Source organism: Lepisosteus oculatus, chromosome 8 (genome assembly GCF_040954835.1).
Source record: "Lepisosteus oculatus isolate fLepOcu1 chromosome 8, fLepOcu1.hap2, whole genome shotgun sequence".
Lineage (NCBI taxonomy): Eukaryota > Metazoa > Chordata > Actinopteri > Semionotiformes > Lepisosteidae > Lepisosteus > Lepisosteus oculatus.
The window spans coordinates 4,735,239-4,751,242 of NC_090703.1; the positions used below are offsets into that span (position 1 = coordinate 4,735,239).

The following is a 16,004-nucleotide window of genomic DNA, read 5'->3' on the forward strand; positions in this document are numbered from 1 at the left end:
TAGTGCAAATTGCTTACGTTTATTAGCATTAAATGATACACACAACAGCTGCACATAATCACAAGAAGAAAAAGAACAATGACTAGTACCTTCCATATCAGAGATATCCCAAATACTGTATAGAAAAGCATAAATAAAACAGCACAGATCAACATAGATAAAATCATAACATAGGGGACAATATATACTAGAAGTATCATCATCACATCACTTTCAATGACTTCCACAAACACACCAGGGACAGTTTTTACAGAAGCCAACTACAGTTAGTAACTAACCGGTATGTCTTTGGACTGTGAGACACAAACACAGGGAGAACATACTAATACCCAAGAAGTGAACCTGGGGCCACAGAGCTGCAAAGCCGCCATGCTAAACACTGTGCCAGTGTGCTGTCTATACTGGAAGTACAACTATAAAAATGCCACCTAAAACACACATCATTTTAAAACCTGACATGGACTTAACCATTCTGATCTCAATGTGGACACCATGGAGTGGGCATCCCGTCTCCCACAACTCACAATGTGATAAATGGTGCAAACAAGAGTAAAGGTCAAGAGGAACCGACTGGTAGACCTGGCATGAGTGGATCAGAGGATAGAGATATGAGAAGATAACTTTCATGGCTGGCTTAGTAGTACCTGTTTCAGGGTTGCAAATGCGTGGATCGATTTATAAGAAATACCATTAAGAGGGGGTAGTATTGTCTTCAAAAATATTTATGTACAAAAAAGGACTAATGACATTTTATTTTTGTTAATAATATGTTAATTGTTTACTTGTATAGTCACTGGAGGAAGGTGTATATCAGAATTCTGATTATTATATTGTATAATTCTTTTTTACTTTGTAGTGGAATATTCCGGGGGGAGGAGTTTAACCTAGAAAAGGGGCTCCTCAAGATAGGAGAAGAGATAGGAGGAAGTTGGTAGTAGTGCAGAAAAGGAGCTGCCTACAACAATCTATTTTTTAAATCAATTAACATATATATTATTGTACTATAATTTTGAGTTTTTTTCCCTTGGTTAGTTTGTATTTTTCACTTTGGGTTTTTTTGGGTGTGGACTTTGGGAACACAGTTCCTCTCAATAAACACCATTGCACTTCTTTGCAATTGTGGCTGTGCCATCATTATTGCTGCATTCAATCTACGCCTCTAAACTTTTGAAGGACGAGACTGTGACAAGTCTCAAAATTTGAGGTCTACCCAGAAACTCAGGTTTATCCAGAACTGACAGAAAACCAGATGAATTCTAAGACAGATGTTATATACACCATAGTGCACAGCTGTCTGCAAGGCCTCCACTGACACATTCCAGGTCACAGCAGAATAATGGCAGAGTAATGAACCTGACCCTCTGATGTCTGGACTGTGGGACTCCAAGCTGTGGCCTGAGCAGTCTCCCTTGTGAGAGATACAGTAGATATACTGAAACCCCTGGGCCACATTTTTCTAACCTCTCCTTCAAATTTAGCTAAAGTGGCTCCATAAAAACCTTTACTCTCGGTATAAAAATAGAGACTGGAGCCACTGTAGTAGAGTACATCAGAATTAAAACACTCTGCTATTATCTTTTTAAGAACTTAAAGCATGGAAAATACACCTGAGGTTTTTCCAAACTTTAAATTCGTTTTAGTCTATGAAGAATCGGTTTCCCTCAATAACTGTCTGAATGAAAGCTGGTTTGTTAAGAATAAAATTGGGCAGGAATGAAATTATGCTGCTGCTTCAATGTTTCTTTACAATCATTGTGAAATTACGTCTTCAGCTTCATTCTTATTCCACCAGCCAAACTGCATCCCAGTAATTGATTTCGCATAATGCATCTGAGCATTCACTGATCTAACAATAACTTGCAAGATTATTGTGCAGGAACAGATCATCTAAACTGAAATAAAGGGTGTACTGAACCTCTCATATTTGAGTGCGTATGTGACCTATATGAAGAATAGGGCTGATAACATTTCTAAGGAGTAAGACTAGATGCTTTCTCCAAAAAAACAGGGGAGTGCGCACATGAAATGTCAAAACAGAAAAGGTCCAATGAGTCACAGGCTCTCGCCTCACTGCTCTGAAACTCGGCCGTCGATACAATAGCAGTCTTTTATATCAAACTAATTTCTACAGAGCAGATCTAGTGGCTCCTGAGAAAAACAGCCCAGGGAGTGGAATCATGGCAACCTCAGTAAAGTAAAGAGCATGAAAAAGTGTTCACAGTGAGAAGGTAATGTTCAGATGAGAAGAGAACCTTCAGATGTGAAAATGACCCCAGCTAATGATAAGATCAATAGAGTACAATGCAACACTAAGACACGAGAGGAGAAGTGAAATCTTGTTTAAAGCTGAAAGGGTCAAATGGAAGCAGACTTGTCTCCTATAATATCCTTTACTGCTCAAGCTAATAGCAAAATCACTCCCAAGAGTACTTCGTGTTCTGACTGCATTCATCCCCTCCACAGCAGAACTAAATTATTGGACTGTCGGCTACAAGTCAAATTGGATATAATCAAGTTACAGCAGCTACTCTACTTCAGTGAGTCTTTGACATCTCTATACGTCCTGGAGGTATTGTGTAAGGTGCAGGGCCAAGGTAACGGCAACGCTTGCTTTCTTTTGTTTTAGGAATGAGGAGACTCAGATAATAGGAAGCTTTTTCTACCTAAAATCAGGTAAAGTTGCATTGAACGTCTCAGACTTTTGCCCCCTGTTCAAGTCAGCAGACACGTCAGAGCACGAGGCCTCACCAGCTGAGTTCCTGGTGTTGGGAGGTGAATTCCTTGCAAGTCTGCATGGGAAGAAGTGAAATTCTGCTTCCACAGTGTGTCTTCTCTCCCCAGGGACTACAAACACATGGAGTGATAATCATGCGGCTACGCTCGACACATTTATGAAGAGCTCGCTCAGCACGGGCACGCCACAAGGGTAAAGCTGCTAAGGACCCCAGGTCAAATGCAAGCACATTGAGGACAACTGAGGTGGACCACGAGTGCCAATAAAATAGAAAGGCCTGTAAGTAAAGCATGGAGTACTCAGCAAAGACTTAATGAAGATAAATCTCAAATAAACCAGTACTTGAGGATAACTAATAAGCAATGAGCAAGGGAGGCAGAAGGTTGGAGCCCATCGAAGACTTGTCAAGGGTAATCGATCTAAGAAACCAGCAGGATTCTGAGTGTCTGAGAATGTCTCAGGAAGCAACAGAGAAGTAACAACGCACAGAAAGATGTGTTACGCATTCCACTCGCACCTCTGTTCCTTCTTGCATTCCCACGCGCACACCCTGTAAAACAAGCTCACGCCGCAAGTAAACGCCAATCACCTTTCTCTCCCGTCTCTATTTTAGTTCTCCTTTTTCCTCACTTCCCCGCTCACTATTGCGGATTCTCTTCGAGCTCCCTAGTGCGCGTTTATCTCTTGCTTGTCTCCGGTATCTGATCTCCTTGCCTGCTTCTCGTTTTCGATTTTGCCCTGTGTTTTGGATTGTTGCTTCCTCGTTGACTCTCTGTGTTCAGACCTACTCACCTGCCTCCTGGTTTTCGTTTTTGCCTAGCGATTCAGCTTAGTGTCTTTCTCAGAGTCTTGAGTCCTGCATAGGATCATTTTGCCCTATCTGCCACACTCTTACAGATGTCTGCAAGTGGCTAAGGAGAAAAAAGAAAGGAAGTCTGAAAAGCTAAAGGATCTTACTTGAAAGGCAGGTGAAGAGCGGGATATGGATTTAGAGCAGGGGGCTCTCTTCTACACAAAGGGTGGTGGGGTTATGGAACAAGCCACCCGTGTTGTTGAAGCCGATACCCTGGCTTCTTCTGAGGAGCAGCTGGATCAAGTTCCCTGAATACTGAGCTACTAACAGCCAAACAATGGGAAGAAAATATTCCTCTCGCTTGTAATCTCTGTTATGATCTCCTTGGGAACATCATATTTACAGAGCAGTTATTGTAGAGGTAAAGTAAAACTGGTAAACAGTTTTTGATCTTCAGAACATATCCCACCATCGCTTAAAATATACAGTCTAGTAATGTCAAATTATATACAGTTTGTCATATAATATTTCAGTTCACGTTTTATTGCTTGTGGCTATTTGAGCCCATTAATATGTCCTGGGAGACATCAGAAACAATGGAGTCCTCACTAATTGCTTCCCTCCCTGGATGCAGGGATGAGCGCTCCCACCTGCCTCATTCCGACCCCTGCTGGCAGACAGGACAAGGGCACAGCTGTGTGCCACCCCCCCGAGGAGCGGGCCGCGAGGCCAACAGCAGGTGCTGCCAGGCGATATCCTGCGCAGGGATGCAGGTGGGTCACCTGCTAATTAAGGAAGCTGACCTGTGAAGTCTCCGCACTCATGATCCGGAAACACACTTCACTTCCACAACGGTTTCTAATCCCTTGCTGGAAGGTTAATCAACAGAAGCTGCACAGAATTAACTGGTCTTTATAGCTTACAGCTCTGAGGAAGCCCCCACACTTCAATGACTGCAGTGTTATTAAAGAAACAGCCAGAATGGATTTCAGCAGCACCTCACCACTTCTGCAAATCAAAGTTTTAGCAGGGCTGACAGAGTCGATCACCGCTACAGAAGTTGTCTCCTAGCCAGAGCGCTGTGCAGAGCTGCAGAGCTCAGATCTACTTCATGTGTGCTGCTAATGGAGCTGAAGGTGCCGCTCAGCACAGGGATAAACAGGGCCCGATGACGTCAAGAGCCGCTTCGCAGGCGAATCGCATTTAAAAAGTACTTAAAAGTGGCAATGGAGGGATTCGAAGCTGCCAGAATGTCAATGCGATCGTTTATTCTTCACAGATACCACTGTCTCAAGACAGATTCATGCAGCTTACTTTTCATAGAGCATCACCAGTGTCTGGCACACAATTCCTTACTCAAAGAACAGCACTAAAAAACATAGTGGAGAGAGAATAATAGAATGTGATCCATGCGCTGTTTCATGAATGTCAGCCTTCAAAACATGCAACATATGTAACTGATGATGATGATGATGATGATAATTATAATTATAACACATGAGCTACCAGTGAGGAGGAAAACAGAGTGATGAAGCCAGTTCATAGATGGATATTGCTAGAAAGTCATGATTGGTAAAGGCCACGTAGAGTCAGGACCTTGAGAGTTTTACATCTCATCCGAAGGATTGCAACTTTTTTTACAGTATAACTATCCAGATAACCATCACTTTACTGGTACATAAGCCCCACACAGACTGTAGAGTAACACCCCTTATGGTCCCACTTACACATCTTCCTACTGCAGCCTTAGCTTTCCCAGGAGGTCTCCCATCCAGATACTGACCAGGCACGCTGGCTGAGCTCCAGGGGGCTGTCGATTGTGAGTTGCAGGGTGATATAGCTGCTGTAAGCATTCATACCCAGACCAGCTGATGCGCTGCATAATGAAGCTGCCTCAAGGACTTTAGTTATAGAAAAAACATTTACGTACAGCTAATTAACTTCATTTTTACTGCGGAAAATAAATATTTCATACATATTTAAATGCTGCCAGCAATCTCACTCTTGTATTTATGTGCTAACGATCTCCCCATTTGTAATCAGCCTTTTTTTGTAGGTTACTAAATTGTTGAAACAGTTTAGCACAGTCAGTTAAATGTTCAGTTAAAATCTTTTAGCTTTCAGGCCCTCAGATCCTTGTATGTCTTAATGGAATTATATAAAAATCCATTTTAAGACTTTAAGTATTAAGTATTTAAAAATGAGAAAATACTGTATAAGATTTTGCCCTAGGTGAATTTTTTCATCCTAATATATATTTGTTATGCTATTTATCTATTATCCCAAAGAAAAGTTATATTTAAAACACATTTGTAACTTTATGAGGGGCTGGACTGATGCCTTAAAACAGACAAGCATGTTTTATTCTGCACAACACATTAATCCTCCACTCCTGCAAGATGGGTCAATGCTTTCATTTAAGAAAATTAATCTCATCCAAAATGCAGACCTATTCAAAATCGTAAAATTATATCCAACCCTGACCACAGCTTTGTGCAAAAACTGAACCTTTCCATAAAACTACCACAAACTGGAAAATCTTAAAACCTTATTCTTAGACCCAACTTTAATCCCAGCTCCTAGCTGGAAACCATAAATCTTACATTGACTCCAACGTTAACCCTAGACCTAACCCTTGCCCCAGCATTAAACTTAACCTTAACACTAGCTCCAGTTTAAACGCTAATACTATATTTAAACGAAAAACTGGTTTCTACTTTAACTTTATCCCTAAAGCTAAAGCTTAAAACTTAACTTTAATCCTAGCTCCAACTCTTACACTGCTTTCAACCCTGTAATCTTATCCCTAATTAATTAATTGATAGATTAATTGCCGAGTTCTTTCTAACCTTCAGCTTTTATCATAGTACATCCTACATTACAGAAGACTGAAAACTGAAGCCTGGGAAAGGTGTGTGCTACTGTACCTCCACCTGAAGTTTTAGAAGCACTTCCTGAGAAATTCAGCTTTTCTAAACTTTACTTTGCCTATAGACTTTGTGTGTCTATACTGTAGGTGAGAGTGGTCTGTTCTGTACTGTCGGTCAACTTGTAATAGATTACTGTGGGAGACAAAGTAAGCAACCACTGTACACCCTGATAGCTGAACTTCGTAAATGCACTGCCAAGTGAAAACATTTTTTATCAAAAACCCGTTACCATGGAAACAATTTGTCATCCACAATATATGTTTTATACTCCTGAAAATATTAAATCCTGCAGTTAGGTGTGAATATCTTGTTTGTTCGCTGTTCTGTGTCAGGTTAAACACAGAAGTATGTAAAGAGAATCTATGTTCACCTGCATGGTAAATGCCATAAAGAATCAAAATATAAATAAATAAAACAAAAAGATTGAATTACTTATTTATATTTTTACTAGCTATTTGTTACAAATGTGATTAAATGTCAAAGTATAAATTTAAAGCCTAAGCTAAGAGCTGTCTCAGCAAATGGTTTCACAAAACCAAGAAAATTAGCATCTACCATGCCACATGCCATTTATAAAATCATTGTTCCATTCTGTTATTGAAAAATGTAATTTGTATGGAAGTAGTCAATCAAATTAAGATGTAAGACTAAGTTTGTGTGAACAATTTTCTTTATCTCTATCTTCTTTAAGTTTTTTTATGGAGAAAACAATTGTGTACAGACACTGACAGAAGTACAGTAAATGAATTAGCTTGTTCCTTCTAACCACACAAATGAATCCCGAAAACATACTTTTCTATTTTTTGTACATAAATGACAACAAAACACAACTGAGAACAAATATCTATTTGTTCGAATGTCTGAATGCTGAAAAAATAAACACCTTCCGATCAGTGCCCCCCTCCCTTCCCAGTATTTTTTTTAACCGAAGGACCACAGAATGAAGTGCAGTAAAGATCTGACTACTTCAGCAGAAGTACCCCACATCCACACCGCCCCCCCCCCCGCCACCCCGGATCAGAGCAGTACAGAGCTCCATAAATAATGCCAAGACAGATCAGGAGGTCCCCAGTGATGCCACAGTTTTTTTTTTTAATAACTACCAACTGCAAACAGTAAAGTCCATTTTTCAATTTAAAGTTTTTTTTCTAAATCTCCCACAAGGTGACTTTCAACTTTCAGGGTCTGTGCTGTCAGTTTCCTGAGCTGCCTCAGAACTAGGCTGATATTATACGAAGGCTAGGTGCTCCGGTGGCACAGGTTAACGGGCGGCTCCGGCACAGCTCCGTCACTGTGTGTCATGCTGCCCTTTCTCGATATATGTGACAAGCTCCTACTGTGGCTCCAGCAGTCACCGTTAATAAACAGCTCAGTCAGCGATCTCTAATTCACATTGAATAAAACAGTTTGATGAATACCTAACTATATTACATGAAACACACAAAAACAAGCTGCATAGAATTGCCATTGGAAACACCTCTGCATGCGTTGGTATTGGAAATATCCTACATTTGTACTTTTTTGCCTATTTTACACAAGATTCTCTTCTGCAGAAAAAAACAATTCTCAATATTGACATTTCCACTTTTTAGACTTAGTGGTAGGAAAGGTGTCTCTTTTTACCCCACAGCTATGAATCATGATTAAATGAGGCTGTCAGTCCGGCAAGAGATGCCTGAGAGAATGAAGAGGGATTAAAATTCAAGCAGACAATGGATCAGAAAAAGTGGAACTTATCACACGTTTTCATTACAAAGGGGATGTATTGAAAATAACTCTTGTGGTTTCTCTGCACCATATTCATGCAGAACATCAAAGAAAGGATGAAATTAATTTAGTGTAAGGATACTTTTCCATCTAACTCCTCTTAACAATCAGCAACATAAACAAATTATACCGTATTTATATTTTATAGACAATTCAGGTGACACTTGACTATTGTGTTCAGATGAGACCCAATTTAGATGGAACAAGATCTGACAGAAAATATCACACATAACACCACACATGTGTATCACTTATATTTCATGTTATCACACATAACATGAAATACAGGTGACACCAAATTCTAAATATACTTGACTGAAATAAGAAAGGACAGAACATTTAAGCAATAACAGCATTTCGAAAGAAGACAGAATGAATCATAGGTCACAAACAAACCATATCTGTCTTCCAAACATGAAGACTATTAATCTGACCCTGGTTCCAGTCCCAATTCTGTGACAAAAGAATGCACCTAACATTGAACTTCTCTACTGATTAAGTGAATAAGTATTTTCCTGTTTGTTTTTAGTTTATTTTTGCTATTCTTGCCATGGTTACTGATTGAAATGGCAAGCGTGAAGGTAGAGATTTTAAAAGGCTCATTACAATAAAGCATATACAGTATATATGTTATATATTTTTAATCCAGTGTTCCTTTTAATTGTTAATTACGTCCAGCTGCAGTTCCAGGTTGTAAATGGCTAGTATAAATGTTCTTATTTGATTATACCAGTGCTGGAGTTCAATCAGCATGAAGTCTCAAAATACCACCCCTATTAAGGTGGTCTGCGCTGCATACTAATCAGACATCAGCACAAACTGATAAAAGGACAGCCATGCTCCTAACAGAACTTCTTTTAAACTCTAATATGCACTTACTGTACATTATTAGGAAAATCTTTCTACACTGAATGGATGTGGATTGTTTTAAAACCTTATGCCCAGTACTGAATGTAGAGTTCTGTAGAGACTGTCTCTGCCTAGTTACCACTCTCTGCCTTCTCTCACATCTGCTATACAACAGGTGAATTAAAGGAATGCCATGCTATTTCTTGTGAAAAGAAAAGTGCAACACAGTACCATGTTCATACCGTGAACATAACAGAGGACTGATCATGAGCAACATTTACAGTATGCCCACCAAATGTGGTACTCTCCAAAAAAAATAATTTTGAAAACCAGTGTAGCTCTTTTGTTGGTATAATTCAGTTTTACTTCTCCACATAATTACAGCAATTGAAAAACCAAAGAGAAACTGTAAAATAATGAGCCTCTGTTTACTTTGATTACACAGGTTCCAAATAAATGTAACATTAATCACTGTGCTTTATGTGTGCTATTGATGATCAACATTAAAGCAGTTGTTGCATTCAGTGCACTGATATGAACAAATGACAGGGATTTCAGGAATCTCTACTAAAATATGCAAACACACAATGAAAAAGACAGCTTATTCCAGCAGACTGTTCACAATCCAAAAAAGCAAATGTCAGAACAGAAAACACAAGATATAAATCATGCTGTCAAGATAAATAAAGTCAAACTGTATAATAATGCATTCTAAATAGCTATGCTGAACATCTAATACAAATAGTAAAAGAAACTTCAAAGATTAAAAATGCACCAGGAGATAAAAGGAATATTTAATCTTTCATAATGATCAGATGATTTGCAATGATAAAAGTAGGATTATTTCAAAACCAACTTGTTCTTCATTTTGGTGTAGTCTGAAGATGGGAGATGAAAGCAAAATTTAATCTGAAAACCTTACTTCTACTGGTTACATGGTAATGTAAAAAGGGTACTTTGTGTTCTTGTTAAAAACACATAAAACTAACAAAATATTGATTTTCTGGTCCAGATCAGGAGGTTTTTTTGGAGAAGACAGACCAGGTATATTCCTGGGGCTTAAAAGAACGTCCTACTGTGACAGACTAAAAGAGCTGGATCCTCTTGCACTCAAACAGAAGATCCAAGTGTTCATAATCCTTCCAATCTTTCTTTTTCAGAAGACAAGCTGAAAGGGCTACAGGTGGGTCTGACTCTCTGCGGACCCCTGGTTATTTTAATCATGGTGCTCCTACAGTATGTCCAGAGAGGTACCTGCAGTTTTCAAAGTCCGTTTTAGGCCACAGAATGCTCCAGCAAGGCACCTAATGAAGTGTAGTGCAATAATGTATTCCCAGACAGAAGGCCTGGGTATAACCTTTCACATTTGTTTCAGGAACAGAAGGCAAGCTGTGGGAGGCTCTCATTAAGACAGAGTATGCATAGCTGGAGAGATCTTCACAGCTCCTTTTTCCAAAACAGGAGCAACAACAACAGCAAAAAAGGTCTAAAGGCAAACAGGGATAGAACGGTAAAAGCAAATACAGGGTTGGACCCATGCAATCAAGCACAAACTTTTCTGCATGCTCCACTATTAGGCAGTTTCCCCCAACATGTGAGCTTATGAAAAATCAGAAATACAGCAACGTGGCCTGAAATTTTTCAGTGTGTAGTAACCAGGAAGAAAACTGAAAAAAAAAACATTTAAATGTGCAATTATTTTTAGTAATTATCAATCTAGTAAACAATATTTCAGATGAAAAGTAAAATCCAGTGCTTTTTTCTAGTATTGCACATACAGTAGTTGTATAAATGGTGTGCTGGGTGACAGTCTTAAAGAATGTTTTTTTATTTGTTCTGTTGTTCAGGAAAATGAAGCCCAGTAACACAATATTTAATCAAATAACTGCATTCATTGAGCGTCTTTTGGATTGACAGCTGCAGTTCAGTGCTTAAGTACAACAGTAAAACATTTAACAGTAGCTGACCATTTGTTTAAAACAAATATTAGAAATCCTTTTGTTGTTTCATTACGTGTTGGACAGATTTCTGCCGTTCTCCCTTGTCTTGGAGAGTGGTTTTGTCATTTGACCTGCTGGACAGAAGCCGTTGAGGTGTTGAGGTGTTTGCAGCTCAGAGTTCCCTGCTCAGATATGCAGTCAACAACTGAATAGAATCACCAGGTGTCTGATGACATCTGAGACTGGACCTTTTTAGATCTGTCCAGCCCGAGGTCATGTGATCAACACTATACTTCAATGGTAGACTGCAGAGGTGAGGCAGAGACAAGAGGTCAGGTGCTGGGGTGGCAGGGTTCCAAACTGACAGACAGTCCTGTCTATTAGGCACTGAAAGGATTCTATAGGGGCTTAAATTTAGAGAAAGGAACTGCATGATTCGCATTTGTGGAAATATTTAATTTCCTTTTGTAAACCTACCAGGCAAAGTTTGTCACTATTGCTTGTACTTCTACTGTATTCTTTTGTAGGGACCACGATTATTTATGGAGGATGATTTATTTCAAGAAATCCATCTTTCTACAAATTTATTGTGTTCTGGAACTTTCTCCAACAGTACATAGTAGTCTGGAAATATTAGTTTGTGTGTTTTATGTGTCTTGTGACTTAGTTTTATTTGACAAATCTTTACCTTTTAAGATACTGACTGTTCATTTCTCAATCAACAAATTGTTTGCAGAAAAACAGAGAATCTTCGTACCTGACTCAGATTTCCTGAATCCCTGAATGGGAATGTATTGCTTTTATGTAACCAGATTAGTCAATTTAGAACAAATACTAATTTCCAATATTGACCTGGAGACCCGTTAATACAGCAGGGAATTTGCTGAAGCAATTGTGAGTGAAGTACCTTGCTCAAGGGTACAACAGCAGGTGCTCCAGCTGGTTTTTGAAACCGCAAACGTCCCGTTATGAGTGTGGAAACCTAATTGCTACTCTGCACTGCTAGAATCTTCCCAGGATGCTGCAATAAGAAGTGCTGTACAGCTGGGAGCAGTAATACAACTCCCAGAATAGGAAATAAAGCTTGGAATCTTGTCAAACAACAAAAAACAACTGATGTTACAACTAGAAATCATTTTAATCAAAACACAAAATAATATTTTACATTTTACAACTCTTATTCACTAACGAAGCCCAAGCTTCAGCACAACGTGATGGATCGATCTGCTCAATGCGTCTTGCATCACTGACCACAGGAAACATTTAAAGAAAAATATTTACTTTTTACATTTTTTTAAATTCTTTCCCAGTTTCTAAAAACTGACACTGTGAAATAACATAAAATGTTCAACTTTATGAAGCTTTGTAAAGCTTCTAACCAGAGCTGCAGCAACTCACTGAGCCAGAGTTCATTCTGCGGAATAGAAAGCAGGTGAGTCCCCCTGGATGATACACAGGGGTACCCCCAGCAGTGCTGATCCCCCCTTACACAGCCGGGGGCGCTGGAGCCACGGGGGTAAAGTACCGCACTGAAGGAACAAGAACAGTTACTCAAGTAGCAAGGACTCAAAGCTGACACCACTGGCTTAGACTGAAACCCAAGGCAGAAGGAGAGAATGCAACCTTGACATTAACACATTGTCACAGTTTCTGTGATGTTTTAATTGTTATCCCCACGCCAAAAGAAAGGAGCAATCTAAAATACCCTCCAATTAGCTTCAGCCTTCAGGCAGAAGCCATAAAAGGCAATATTTCACTAGAAAAGAAACCACTGCTTCTCTGTAGTCTATTTTGGTGAATTTTCCATGACAGAATTCAAGAATTGCACTCTCTCTGTTCTTGCTAAGACTCTAATTGTTAAGGTCATGGTCAAAAGCTGAATAAGAGCTTTTTCAATTTACAGCACATCACTGTCCTCCAGCATTTATATAGCCACAATCATTAACAAAACTGCTTTGTACAGAAACTGTACAGTGAGTAAGCCTTTCACATACAGTACCTGAGTTACAGCATTGAAGACACGTATGAAAGATGATTAAAAACGTACACATCGTGATGTACACATCGTGATATGAATGAGCAATGAATTATCATGATAGTCATGCATATTTAGATACAAAGTACTAGCAAAATAGGAAAAATTAAACTGTGAAATCTGAACTCACCTCTGTATGAGCCATAGTTAGATCTGCTGTAGCCGCTAAACTTTATGAATTTGGAAACAGAGTGGAAAACACAACAGGAGCCCGGCATCAATGAACGAAACTAGGGTCTCATTTGGAAATCATGGCCATGTACTCGATGTTTTGGGATTGAGCTTTCTCAGTAACATTCATAACCAGACAAGGATTTTGTTATTTCAGGTTCACACAGGTTTAGACATTGACATCGAATGTGAAATTTGCAGGGAACAAAAACAGCAGCCTAAAGAGCCTTCTGGGCCTTCTATGAGTTTCCCAACAACCACACAGTCATTAAAAAAGGCCCATCACTTACTTGGTCACGTCAACAGTCTCAGTCATTGTTTGCAGATCTCCTGCAGCCTTTTTAAATTCATCAACTGCTTTCACCAGTCCATCTGTGTAGAGAACACACATATTTTAATCAGATCAGAAGATGTCAGTGTGACCAGTGGAACACAACACACACACATGGAAAAAAGACAGATGTATCAGAAACATCTTGTTCTCTAAATCTGCTGTTCATGTTTCCACTTTGCTTCACAAGCAGATGGGAGGGGTAGCAGTGGGGTACCAAGGCCACGTGCTGGAGTAACTATACCACATCTCTAAAGCTCAGTGCACAGGATTTAATTGTATGAAGAAATCAAATGACATAGAAAGTATGTTTTAAAAACTAATCCAGTTCATACCATTTGTGGCTAAAGAAAGACAAACAATTACTTCTTAAAAAATTAAATTTCCATTTATTATATGAAAATGTCATCTTTCCCCAACACCTTTTCATATAATTTGGAGTACCACTCATGAAATGTACTTCAAATTATACTGACTTCGATACGCCATATTTTGCCCACACCAGGAAAGTGACATATACGAGAACAAGATTTCTGACTTGGTTTCGACAACACTCTGAGCATTTCAATGGTTGAGCCCATTACAGTGAGGTGAACTCCTAGGGGCCTGGATAATATTAATTCCTCTCGCAGTTTTCTGGCACAGAGGACTTCTCCACTGTCGATAGCAGCACTGTGTGGCTGTGAAACTGAAACTGCCAGGCAGGGATCAGGACTGGCACGTGATTAATCAGTCAAACACAATAAAAATTAAGTAACCCCTTCTAATAAAACTTAATTGTAATTTCTCCTTATCACTTCCACTACCGATCAAACAACCTTTTATATCATTTGTAGCCACAGAACATACTCTGAAATTTGACTCAGAATGCAGAACAAAAATAGAAAATTACTGAAGAGGAAGAGTTTTCCCTGTGCCACGAAATTCCGTCCTGTTGCAAACTCTTATCTCTGACACCAGCAGGTCTGGTTGAGTCTCTTAATGTCTGATTCAACAGGTGTCAGTCAGAAACACGTTTATTTTTAGAACAAAAATGAAGGTCATGTAATTGTTGCAGTCAAGGATAAACTGCAGAATGGATAAAATGAAGATGATGAACTGCTTGAACCTGGCTTGAATGAACAAAAAAATAAATGTGCAAACATCTGTCTATATCAGTTTTTAAAAACATTTTACCAACGTTTTACATTTAAGTTACTGTGTTTTCGTAACTGGAGTCTATTTTCAATATGTCTGGAGTACATTAATATTGCAATGTTTTTAATTTAATAGTCATGGTTTGAATGGCAGTGATGGTCAATAACACATCAGTAAATATTCTGTGTAGTATTTATGGTCACTCTAAACAAAATGTGTTCTTCGTCCGCAATATCAGAGCAGCGGGGCAAAAGAGTCAGAGGACAGACTGGACAGAAAGCTGCAGCAGAGCTAACTACAGGTAGCAGCAGATCAAATTAATCACATCAACACTGCACATCTGACTTCTCCAAAGGTACCCCGCTGGCTGCAAAAAAGCAGCCCTATTTCTGGAATATAGCTAGCAGACACAGATGGCTGACCGCAACCACAGCCAGCGCTCATGAGGCCAGCCGTTGCAATCGCTCTGGACCTCGAGCCTTGGGGGTGCTCCATTGGTATTTAGCCTGGGTTCGAATCCTGGGCTGCTATCTGAAGGGAGTATGTACTGTATGTTCTCCCCATGTTCACATGGGTTTCCTCCCACAGTCCAAAGACATACTGGGAGGCTAATTGGCTTCTGGGAGAACTGGCTCTGGCGTGAGTGTGTGCGTGTTTGTGTCTGTGTGTGCCCTGCAATGCACTAGCATCCTGTCCAGGGTGAATCCTGCCTTGCGCCTGTTGCTTTTCTGGGATAGGCCCCGGCTTCTCCGCGATCCTGTACTGTATAAAACAGTTAGAAAATGGATAGATGGATGGATGAATTAAGGCTGTGAACATAACTTGCAACGGCAGGACCATGCTTGATCTTGTGATTTACTTGCTATGGAGAACTAAAGTGGCACTTGTGTACTCGTGGAGGTGTACTTGTCCCAGAATCCTGTGAAGTTCTGCGGCGAGTCCTGTCATGAGCAAACCCAAGCCCAGTGAGTGCTGCTGAAGGCTTTAGAAAACAGAATGCAAATTCTGAGTTAACCCTTTTACTCCTCTCTTGGAAATGGGATTCTAGCAGAGGAAATAACTGCAGATGTCAGCTGACACTTCACTGCTCAAAAGTTGAGGAAATAAAGACCTTATATTTTCCCATCCCAAATATTTGTCGAGCTGACAGAAGAAGGGTTGAGAATCATAGCAATCCTGAAGTGTGTAGAATGAATGAGGCAAAAATATGAATGAGTAACTGCCAGCTGGTGCCCAGTGCCCATGAAGAGGAGGCAGTGACACCTGTGGGAAATCAATAGCAGAGAGGAATACCCGTGCCATCGCCTCAACATTCAT

At 39.7% G+C, this 16,004-nt stretch overlaps 1 protein-coding gene across 1 annotated transcript in view; it reads right to left on the bottom strand.

The window, feature by feature from the left end:
• Positions 1 to 16,004, bottom strand: part of LOC102692081 (putative N-acetylated-alpha-linked acidic dipeptidase) — an 82,568-nt gene that overhangs the window by 23,804 nt on the left and 42,760 nt on the right. The window contains exon 15 of the mRNA XM_015350488.2: positions 13,510 to 13,591. Within this exon, the coding sequence (XP_015205974.2) occupies positions 13,510 to 13,591 (82 nt within the window). The remainder of the gene's footprint in view (positions 1 to 13,509; positions 13,592 to 16,004) is intronic.